Source organism: Sitophilus oryzae, unplaced genomic scaffold (genome assembly GCF_002938485.1).
Source record: "Sitophilus oryzae breed Bouriz unplaced genomic scaffold, Soryzae_2.0 scaffold_1499_pilon_pilon, whole genome shotgun sequence".
In the NCBI taxonomy this organism is placed as follows: domain Eukaryota; kingdom Metazoa; phylum Arthropoda; class Insecta; order Coleoptera; family Curculionidae; genus Sitophilus; species Sitophilus oryzae.
Window position 1 is genome coordinate 4,475,911 of NW_022146168.1, and position 12,495 is coordinate 4,488,405.

General features: G+C 33.3%; 1 protein-coding gene across 1 annotated transcript; it reads right to left on the reverse strand.

Moving 5' to 3' along the window:
- Window positions 1–217: 217 nt before the first annotated feature.
- Window positions 218–4,777, reverse strand: LOC115877961. Its single transcript, XM_030894313.1, has one exon. It carries the CDS (start codon window positions 4,775–4,777, stop codon window positions 218–220), a length of 4,560 nt encoding a protein of 1,519 aa, XP_030750173.1.
- Window positions 4,778–12,495: the final 7,718 nt, after the last annotated feature.

Here is a 12,495-nt window from a genome sequence, read left to right on the forward strand (position 1 = left end):
TATTCCTACAGGTGGCGCAACGTTGCCAAATATCCAAATTTTAAATTTTTACAATAAGACATTTTTAACGTAACATTCCGGCCGCCTTGAAATATAATTTCAAAATTAACAGCTTAACTTAATAACATTTTCTTGCTTACAAACTACCAAATTAACAACCAAATTCTTAATTGTTACAAATTAGCTTTTTACACCATAAAGATTCTCAGTTTAGGGTTTACAGTTTAGTTGGTTCGCTGCTGTCACAAGGTAATAGGCACAATTTTGTAACAGGCCTTTTATAGACACCATTCTTAAACTTTACCGACACCACTCTCACTACACCGTCTACCCCGGGATGTAACTCCTGCACGCATCCCATAGGCCATTGCAAAGGAGGACTGTTGGCTTCGCTCACCAGCACCATGGATCCTACTTTAATAGGACAGGGATCACCGTGTTTCCATTTACTCCGGGATTGCAGTTCATGGAGGTACTCTTGGTGCCATCGCTTCCAGAAGTGTTGGACGATATACTGAAGTCTCTGGAACCTTGTTAGGCGATTTTCTGAGGTTTCAATGTAAGACTTTTCTGGGAGTGATACTAGACTTCTCCCAACAAGAAAATGAGCTGGAGTTAGGGGATTAAGTTGATCTGGGGAGGGTGAAATTGGACAAATAGGACGTGAATTGAGTATTGCCTCGATCTGAATGAGAACCGTCGCGAAGTCCTCATAAGATAAGTGAGCCTCACCGACAACGCGTTTCAAATGAAATTTTAAACTCTTAACCCCTGCTTCCCAGATCCCGCCAAAATTCGGTGCACGAGCAGGAATGAAATGCCAACATATTTTTTGTTCTGTAAAATAAAATTTGACATCTTCCTGTTGATATTGATTATTAATGAAATTAAATAGTTCCTTTAGCTCACGATTTGCTCCCACGAATGTCTTGCCATTGTCTGTGTAAATATTTAAAGGTTTCCCGCGTCGACCGATAAAACGTTTGAAAGTCGCTAAAAAACAAGAAGTAGTAAGATCAGTTAAAACCTCAAGATGCATAGCTTTTGTTGCAAGACATACGAATATGCATACATAGCCCCTAATTAAATTTGGCTTTCGAGTCATTCGGTCTTTAAGCAAGAAAGGTCCGGCAAAGTCACAACCAGTGTTATAAAAAGGTAAGTATTGATTGACCCTATTCTCAGGTAAATCGCCCATAAGGTAAGTATTAAATTTAGGATTTAACCTGCAGCATGTAACACAATTTCTTATAACCTTTTTTACTTGATTTCTGCCCGAAATTGGCCAAAATTTGTCTCGAACTGACGATAAAAGAAGTGTATGTCCTGCATGCATAAGACGCCTGTGTTCTTCTGTAAGTATAAGTGTAGTTAGTAAGTTATTTTTAGGTAATATAATCGGATGTTTTTTGTCAAATTCATGGTTTGATTTCTGCAATCTACCTCCTACCCTTATTATTCCATTATGCATTAAAGGATTCAACGATAACAATGTACTTTTTCTACTTATAGGTAAGTTTTCTTGCATTCTTTGATACTCTGTTGTAAATGATTCTTTTTGTACTATTTTAACTAACTCATTAACAGAATGATCTAACTCTTCTATAGACAATGTACCGCTTCTTTTAATTAAATTCTTTTTCTTACACTGAACATTCCACAAAAAACGTAAACAATATGCAAAAACTCTTTTTAACTTGGAAAACTTAGAAAACCTTGAAATTATATCAAAGTGTTCAATTGTTAAATTTACAATAATTTTTTGTTCGGGTAACTCGTTTGGAAAATTAAAATCATCCTTACCTTGAAAACTTGTTGGCTCAAAACTTGGATTTAAAAGCCATTCTGGCCCTGACCACCAAAATTTATTATTTAATAATTCAGTAGCAGCCGTTCCACGCGTAATCAAATCAGCGGGATTGTCAGCTGACTTCACATAATACCAATTCGTAGCATCGGTAAGTTGTTGTATCTCACTCACGCGATTCGCCACGAAGGTTTTCCACTTATTCGAAGGCCCTTGTATCCAGTATAAAGTTATCTGTGAATCTGACCACAAGCAAATTTTATTAAATTTAATATTTAAATGTTGAATAACCTTTTGTGCCAATTTTGCAAGCAACAACGCAGCACACAGCTCAAGTCTCGGCAGTGTTACCTGCCTAATTGGAGCCACTCTCGACTTTGAACAAAGTAAATTAGAAATACATTCGCCTTTTTTATTAATACTCCTTATGAAAATACAACAACCATACGCCTTTTGACTCGCATCACTGAATCCATGCAGCTCTATAATATCATAATTCAAATACATTGCTCTTCTAGGGATTTCTAAATCATTCAGGTAAGTTAAATTATTTTTAAATGTCAACCAATCTGACTTAATAGAACTAGGTATTTCATCTTCCCATCCTATCTTTGCCTCCCATAGTTTTTGCATTAATAGCTTACCCACTATAATAATCGGACTTACAAGACCTAACGGATCGTAAATCTGCGAAATCATTGATAAAATACTACGCTTATTTATTACATTATATTCTCTAATATTGACTGAAAATTGAATGTTATCTAAGCAAGCATTCCAAACAACACCTAAAGTTTTACTTGACTCATTTTCCCCAAATGTCATTATTTTTGAATCAATCTCTTCGTTTATTCTAAATTTTTCACATAGATCTTTCTTGTTACAGAGCCACTTTCGTAATTCAAATCCAGCCCCTGCCAAAATATTAGATACCTCACATTGTAATTTTAGTAATTCCATTTCGCTATTAGCGCCCTCTATGTAATCATCCATGTAAAATGACTTAAGAATAGAATCACTTGCCTCTGGATAGTTTGTTGAGTTTTCTTTGGCTAATTGCCACAAACAACGCACCGCAAGATAGGGAGCAGACGCCGTACCGTACGTCACTGTATTAAGTTTATAAATCTTGACTTCTTCAGATGCATCAGGCCTCCAGAAAATTTGCTGCAAACTTCTATCATTCTCATTCACTAAAATCATACGATACATTTTGGATACGTCCGCGGTCATAACATATTCATACTTCCTAAATCTTAATATAATTGCTAATAACTCGTCTTGAAGAGTAGGACCACAATATTGAATATCATTAAGTGAAAGACCTGACTTAGTTTTCATTGAAGCGTTGAATACCACACGCACCTTAGTGGTCACACTGTCGTCACGTACCACAGCATGATGCGGCAAAAAATATGAAACAGTATTATCAAATTCACCTTCTTTCACTTCAATCATGTGACCCATGCTTAAATATTCATTCATGAACTTAATATATTCCCTTTTTAACTCTGGCTTCTTTTCTAACCTAACTTCCTGTGAATAAAAATATTGCAAAGCCCTCTCCCTAGAATCTCCTAATTTCTTAATACTCTCTTTAAACGGTATGGAAACAACAAAATTTCCCTCTTGAGTTCTTTGAAAATTCTTAGTAAAATGATCTTCGCAATATCTATCACTTTCACTCAAAACTTTCTCTAAACCTATCTCTTCGATTTCCCAGAATCTTGTGATCATTTTATCCAAAGACAAACCTACCACCGTATTATTAATTTCTGGTGTAAACCTAGACAATTCCATAACACCGCCTACTACCCAACCTAAACGGGTCTCTTGTATAATAATTCTCGATTTTTTCACATGTAATTTTCCCTCGCATAAAAGATCCCAAAACACGGAGGACCCAATTAACAAGTCAATTTCTCCTTTTACGTTAAAATTAGGATCGGCTAATTTTATTTCCCTAGGTATCTCTAGCTCAGTTTTGTCAAAAGAAATTGTAGGTAAATTATCTGTTATTTTTTGCATAATTAAACATTCGATCGTCATACTAAAAGTCTCATCGCACGAAAACAACTTAACACTTGTTTTATTTTTTATCTTTGAAATGCCATTGCCTATCCCTGATATGCAAAAATTCCCTCGAAATAATTCCAAGTTCAAAAGTTTACTCATTTTTTCACTAATAAAGTTGCTCTGCGCACCACTATCTAATAATGCCCTACACTCGCGTAAATTACCAAATGAATCAACCACTTTGACAATAGCCGTAGGTAGCATAACCTGACTACCAACATAATATGTGTTATTATAAACACTACTCATCGCATGCATAGTCTCATTGTCTTCTGATTCCATTTTTCCCTCGCGCGAAACCAATTCCCCTGTATCGTGAAAAATCTCGGTATTTAAACTAACCGTGGCAACGCCGCTTACTTGAGCCTCGTGTACGTCACCATCGGTATCATGCGTGACTCTCGCGGTTGTCTCGCTCCCTCGCTCGGTCGCTTGTTGTCGTATAGTGGTGGCATTGACGCTAGGATTATGCAGTAATGTATTGTGATATTTTCCGCATTTTTTACAACCGGAATGTCTGCAGTCTTTCAGCTCGTGTGATCGCCTGAAACAATTGCTACATAAATTCAACTTGCGTATTTCAATAGACCTTTTATCGATTGTCAAATTCAAAAATTTCTCGCATCTAAATATAGTATGATTTTGTTTACAATAGAAGCAACTTATACCCGGTTTTTCGTAGCTACTGTACGCATTGAATTTTTGCTGCACCCTAGGACCCCTTTCAATATATTTATTTTTATTTTCGTATTCTTTTTGAGGACCTTTATTTGTCACTTCCAGTTTCTCTAGAATATCACATCTTTGCTTTAAAAATTTATTTAAGTCAAACATCGTCGGAAGCTCTCCCTTATAATCAAATATTTCCCATTCTTTTCGCGTATTCTTGTCCATTTTCGTACAAAACAAATAAATTAAAATTCTGTCCCATTTATCTGTTTCTTCCCCTAAAATTTTTAATGCCCTAACGTGTTTTGTCATAGAATCAAAAAATGTGCGAAGATTGGCATGACTTTCTCTGTCAATTACTGGGTATTCAAATAATGATCTCAAATGACTATGAATTAATAATGATTTTTGCTCATATCTGTCATGCAACAACCGCCATACATCCTGATAGTTAGAATCTGACACTGGTATAGACTCTATTAAATTCAAAGAATCATCCTTAAGGGACGACCTTAAATAATAAAACTTTGCACATTAGTTAATCCGGAATTTTCATGTATTAACGCTTTAAATGCATCGCGAAATTCGACCCAAGCATCGTATCGGCCGCTAAATGTAGGTAATTTTAAGGCAGGCAATTGTACAATTTTTGCGGTACTACCGAAGATACATTTTCAGTAGGTACCATGCCATTGCTATCATTCTGGGAAACATTTCTTGTCTCAATACTATTTAAAATCTCTTGAAAATCAGCCGCTGTACTATAAAATGAAACTTCAAAATTTTTCCCGTTCCTGCTCTTGCGCCCCTAACTGATTTTCCTCAACTTTACTCTCAATTTCATCTTGAATCTCATAAAAATTTATCTAATAAAACTTCTACCTTAGAAAGCCTTAGTTTTAGTTCCACGACTATACGTTCGCTTATCTCCTCGTCTTGAATTTGCTCTAGATATGATTTTTGCCGCGTAAGATTTCCCTTAACAGCCGCGCGCTGCCGGATTAATAAATCTAGCTCTGCCATCGTACGACAGTTCTCATTCAAACAAAACAATACTAACAAAATGGATATACAAGGGTAACGGTTAAAACAAATGGAAAATTAAAGGAACTAACCTGCTCTCTTGCGCTGCCGACAACAACCTTGAGAACTTTTATCGCCCGAATGTAATTATCCAGCTCGATTGGACCATTTTATTTATGTTGCACTGATTCTCTACTAGCTTGTCTCTTTGAATAAAACACTCGCGAGCTTTTTCAACTTGTTTAATTCTTGAAAAATAACTTATTGTTGTGAATAAAATATAAACAGTGTTCAGTTGCCGGCAGCCATGACAAGAAGGAAGTATTCCTACAGGTGGCGCAACGTTGCCAAATATCCAAATTTTAAATTTTTACAATAAGATATTTTTAACGTAACAGAGTTGTCTACAACAAAGTTGTAAGTTGTAAGTACAAAAGGTTGTATAGTACTTTTATATGAAAAAGCTTTAGTTTTTGAAAGGTTGAGGCATAGGAGATTAGAATCACACCAAGATTTAATGGTGCGTAAGTAACTGGATATAGTATTATATAGTGCCGTAACATCTGGGCCGCTCCAAGTGAAACTAGTATCTTCCGCAAAGAGGCTTTTACCATTAATGTCTAGATTTGCAATGTCGTTGATAAACACCAGAAATAAAATAGGGCCAAGTACTGAACCCTGAGGGACACCACATTCTATAGGCTTACAAGAAGACATAGACGTATCAATCCTCACAAGCTGCCTTCTGTTGCCAAGATACGACTTAAGCCATTCGAGCGGCACTCCCCTGAATCCATAGTATTGCAATTTGTTAATTAAGATATTATGATTTACACAGTCGAAAGCCTTAGAGAAATCACAGAAAATTGTAGCTGTAGAGTGATGGTTATTCAGGCTAGAGTATACATTATTAAAAAGGTCGAACACAGCATCATTTGTGCAACTGTTACTTAGAAATCCAAATTGATGGGTAGAAAGTACTTTATATTTAAGGAGAAAAGATAGAAGCCTTTTTTTAACCAATCTTTCAATGATCTTAGATAATGTGGGCAGGAGAGCAATTGGGCGATAGTTCGAAGCTTGATCTTTATCTCCTCCTTTATGCAGAGGAATAATTATTGCTGTGTTAAGGCAGTTTGGAATAACTCCTTTTTGGAATGACTCATTAATTAAAGTAGTAAGATAGATTAATGTACATTCCGGAAGTTCAGAGAACATTTTGAGAGTAAGCCCATCAGTCCCAGATGAGAATTTATTTTTAATACATTTAATTGTACTACGGAGCTCATCTAATGCTACGGGCGTGAAGAAGAAACTGTGTAAATTCTCACTTCCGGAAATACCGGAAGTTGACAGCAACTTTCTTATTTTAAATGGGTACCCCCATATTTTATTACATACTTATATTCTCTGTTTTATGAATTTTGATATACTATATACCTAACATTAACTGTTTTCGAAAAAAAAAATATTAATCATTTTTGGAAGAAAAAAACTGCCTTTCAAAAAATTTTGTATAGCCTGAACGTCAAATTTAGTGATTACCACAGGTACTGTAACATAACGAGAAGACATGTAGCTATCTATTTCAAAAATTGAATTGTTCAAATGTCATATAATAATGGCGACAGCTGTGATGCAATTGAGCAATTAAAAAATTATCATAAATCATTTGTTTTAAATGGAAACCCACTTTTTTATATCACTAATGAAAAGGTTTTTCAATTCGTTGCTTTTTAACTATACATGTTCCTATACCTAAAATAAATCGTTTTTAAGTTATTTAAGGTTAAGTTTGAAAACGTATATTTTTCTTGATCTTATCTAGCTTCCTTGGACATTAATTGTCAAACAGTCAGACAACTTATTTCCATCTGTCAGAAAACACATTATTTGAATTTCCTATATTATAAATACTGCCTGCCCCCTTAAAAGTTTAAAAAGTGTATTTATAAAAATATATCTCGTATTTTCGCTCTTTAGTGATATCTAATGGTTGATATTACTAATTATTAATAATATACCGTATGATAGAAAAAAAAAGTTGGCTTGGAAACGATGATCGATAACATACTGCTTTTTGAACAAAGAGTCACAATATAACATGGCCAGATCTATTGTTTTACATCATTTGACGTTTAAAGTCATAGACTACTCGTTAAAATCAAGAAAAACATACGCTTTAAAACTAAAGGTTTCCATTTGAAAAAAATTAATTTATGATAATTTTTAATCACTCAGTTTCATGAGAGCTGCGGCATATGACATTCGAACAACTTAATTTTTGAAATAGATAGCCACATGTCTTCACTTTATTGCACAGTGATTGACACACAAATTTGACGTTTAGACAGTACACATATTTTTGCAAGACAGTTTTTTTCGTCCAAAAATTTTAGAAAAGTTGAAAATACTGAAAATTTTTTATATTTTATTTTAAAAAAAAAATATTTTTTTTTACATATCTCAAAAAAGATACAAAAAAATGCAGTTGAGTAAAATTAAAGGTCTTTTTATTTGCGATCTTTCAATTTTTCTGTTGATTTCTCTGTTTCGTAGATATTACGTTTTTTTAGTTAGACTTGCGTGTAAGGACCACCTTCTTTGAGCCCTTAAAACACAAAAATCTCGTAAAAATGAAGAGTTCAAGACTGTTCAACCATAGAGGTTAATTTGTAGCTCGTTTAATTTCCTAAAAATAGATAGTTTTTATTTTTATGATTTTAGTCACAGATTTTGTTGTTAATTTTTTTCCGAAAAAATGAGGCGACCATTTTATTTTTATCATAACTACGCGAGTTTTGAGCTACAAACTTGAAAAGAATTTTTAAAAAAGCATTTAAAAGGTCTTTTCGAGCATCTCTTTATTGATTTTTGCAATTAAAATGGGTGATTTATTTTTCACCCCCGAGAAGGGGGCACTCACCCCCAGAGTGATAGCACACATCGCTACTATGTAACTTTTGTTTCTTACATATATTTCTATTCACTGTTAAAATTTCACGTCGATTGGTGCGGGTGTCAAGAATTCGGAGGTAATACCCTATTTTTATCATCGCTTACTGGCCTACTGTATAAAACTGAAAATATCTAATCGAGTTATAGTATTTTAAAAGAAAAATTTATTGTAATGTATACATATACAATAAAATATTATAAAAAGCACCTATAAACATGCTGCGGAAATGCAGAGTTTTAAAGTTACAGGATGTTAAAAATTTTAAAAAATAGCCCTTTTAAAAAATATTCCAGTGATAACCCATATGCACGCCCCTGGTTAATAGTAAATATGGTAACACTTTTCTAGCTTTAAAATATGTCGCACTTAGAGTAATTTCTACTCTCAAAATTTCATACGAATCGCTAAAAGTACTTGGAAGAAAATTATAATAAATCGAAAAATTATTAAGATTTTAACACCCTATAGCTACGAAACAAAGCAGAATCGGACCTATTATGATATAAAAAATAAATCTTATTTTTACGTGAAGAATCCCCTTACTAGAGATGGCACGTTTTTTAAAACACCCTGCATACGGGCCTGTAACAGGTGTCAAAGGTGGCTCACCCCTATAAGTTTTTTATTTTTTCAGGAACGAGATTCGGTATATCCGTATATGACATAAACCACGATTGATCGACGTATGCTGACGTTTTTTTTTAATTTAATTTTAAAAATAAAATATAAATATACAGGGTGCTACAAATTCGAGGTACGAGCATTGGTATCTCGGAAACCGTAAGAGATACGAAGATGGTTAAATTGGGGCAAAGCTGTGCTTTAGGATGTTCACCAGGGTGCCATCAAAAAAGTTTTAAAAATTTCAAGGATTGCTGAGTTTTTTGGAAAAAACGGATTTTTTTGAAAATCAATTTTATTTTTCCTGACGTTACTTTTTAGAAAATCAAAAAACTAATTGCACGTTCTCATGGCTACTTTATTAGGGCTATCTGATAGTATTTTTAGATTTTGAAATTAGCTGATAATTTGTGAGATACAAAGGCCAACTTAATTTTTTTAATTACGGACCTGCATTTTTTATTCGAAGTTTTGAAAGAACTCGGTCTCCTGAGTACAATAATATGCTACAATTGATACTTGTTTTGCTTTAGGTACCTTAACAATCTCAAAACTATTTAATTATTATTTAAAATAATTTCAAGTCCGACTCTGGTTTTTTAAATTATTTAATCTGATTATATTCATCGCAACAATATGGATCAGTGCTAATCGCTATTTAACATTGAATCGAGCCAATTGAAAGATTCAAATAAATAATATCCAGATCAGCAATTTAAAAATATTATTTTTAACTTTTTTTATTGTGAATTTGAAATCTCAATATATGATCTAATCATATGCATAATTACAGTTGAGGTTTGGAACCTTTGGTGTTACACAGCAAAATAAAATTACACTAAATCACCACAATACACCAAAACACTAGCGAAACGCGCGTCCAGTGTAAAAGTAAAAGTGTTTTGGTGTATTGTGGTGATTTAGTGTAATTTTATTTTGATATGCATAATATTAATCGTAGTTATTATAAATAAATCTAAAACTTCTACAAACTAGTTTCTAATGCTCTACATGTTCGAAAGGGTTACCACCGTCCCTAATGCAAAAATGCATTTTTCGTTTAATCTTATTTATAGCTCTTTGAACATATCTTCTTCTTATACTTCCGAATAATATAGAGTACAGAATGCCTCTTTATTGTAAATGTTGAAATGTATTGTCACTTGCTGTATTTCACTTTTAAAAATGACGTCAAGTAATGCCCAATAATTTTATATTATTTTTTATTATTTGATTGAATTTGATTTTCCGTATTCAATGTTTTACACCACGTCATTGTTAAGTTTGAAAGCTTATCAATATCGTAACGATGAATAGATTAAATATTTAAAAAAAAACAGAGCCGGACTTGAAATTAGTTTAATTAAATTGTGTTCAACTGTCCGAAACAAAAAAAATATTAAGTGTGGCATATCATTCTGCTCAGGAGACCGAGTTCTTTCAAAATTTTAAATACAAAAAAAATGCAGATCCGTATTTAAAAAAATTAAGTTGGCCTCTGTATCTCACAAATTATCAGCTAATTGAAAAATCTAAAAATACTATCAGATAGCAATAGTAAAGTGACTATGAGAATGTGCAATTAATTTTTTGATTTTCTAAAAAGTAACGACAGGAAAAAATAAAATTAATTTTCCAAAAAATCCCTTTTTTTCAAAAAACTCAGCAATCCTTGAGATTTTTAAAACTTTTTAGATAGCATCGTGGTGAACATCCCAAGGCGCAACTTTGCCCCTATTATTGTTACGAATTCCGTGGGTCCACTAATTTAAACCCACGATAAAATACTTAACAAATTTATTTTTCTCACTATATAAACAATTTACACAGAACTAACAATACAACTGACTATTAAAACTATTTTCTGCCACCTTCGCCAATTAGTCCACAATTTTTCTATTACGGAGCGATTTCTATTACGATTACTGTCCAGAGAGCGCGGGAAGCGCCTTATATACTCTAGCGGCTGCTTCTAGAACTTACTGTAATTTTCTGTAGCATTCGGCCCCCTACCAGTAAATTCTGCTGTTTGGGTCGAAATTACAGAAGTCGCTTTTCTTCTACTTGGCTCGTTCCCCGACAGATGTCGCCATACACCTTGACAATCTAATAAATAATTTAAAAAAATTAAAAATCAATTATTTTAGTAATTTCCGGTGAAACAGGATTCTTTCTTCAAATTCAAGTGAAACAGGAAGTTCCTGATTTATGTTATATAGGTACCTACTAACATACCAAATCTCATTTTTTATCTGAAAAAAAAAGTTATAGAGGTGAGCCACTTTCGAAAAACAACCGGTGTGTAATATTATCAATACATTACTCTTGGACAAAAAAAAATATTTGCTATAAAACAGAAGTATCGCTTAAATACACTTAGCATGACATGTATTTACCAAATGCCAATTCTGTTTGTTTCATTTATTTATTTATTTAACAAACATTACCTAGAAACTACAAATAAATCCAAATATAATATTCGCAGGTCAATTACGAAAAAAGAATATACCTAAAAACTACAATACCTAATAAATATCACCATTTATACAGTTCGGCATTTAAAAAAAAACTTTTTTTGTAGTTTTATTATGTTTTCATGGCATCAAAGAGAATGAAAAAATATTCATTACCCTTTTACGAAAATAAAATAAATTGAAATATACAAACAAACTAAAAAAGACTGAACTTTTAGAAATTACTCAATTAAATATTAAAACTAAAAAAGCGCAAGTAATTAAAAATAACAATTTTAATATTAAATAATTATAATTTCGTATTTTAACTGATTTTAGGTTATTTTTCAGTAGATTTCAGATTATATGGGAGGGGGGAAGTTAATCAATGTCTCCTTATAGATCTATTTTGTTTGGTTTTACAGACGTTAGTTGTCCATCACCGATATCAATCGTACCAAAGTGTATGGCACAAATGGTTGTCGTCTCGGCGCACTCAGTAATGAGGTTTTCTGGTGTTTCCCCATTTTCCCACAGAATCTGCATTCGCCGTTGTTTCTTAACGTCAATCGACTGATATGTTTAAGAATAGAGTGTACTGTTTAAGTTAAAAACCCCGTGTCAATCCGCAGATTGTTCTTACTTAACTTAAATCAAGGAAAATCTTTGATTTTTCTCGGTCGTAAATTCTGAGAAATGTCTTCGAACTTTTGGAACTCGAACCATTGGAGAATTCCCATTCCAAGTTAAAGGTAGAACCTACCAGGTTCTTGAGTTCCGCCTTAAGTTGGTTTATACTTGGGAAGCAGGACGGTTCTGGTCCAGTTAGTGGAGTGTTCGCTCCTTTTCTAGCTAGATCGTTTGCTTTTTCATTACCTTCTATCTCT

Coding starts and splice junctions, on each gene's coding strand:
- LOC115877961 (XM_030894313.1), bottom strand. CDS start 4,777: ATGGACAAGAATACGCGAAAAGAATGGGAAATATTTGATTATAAGGGA.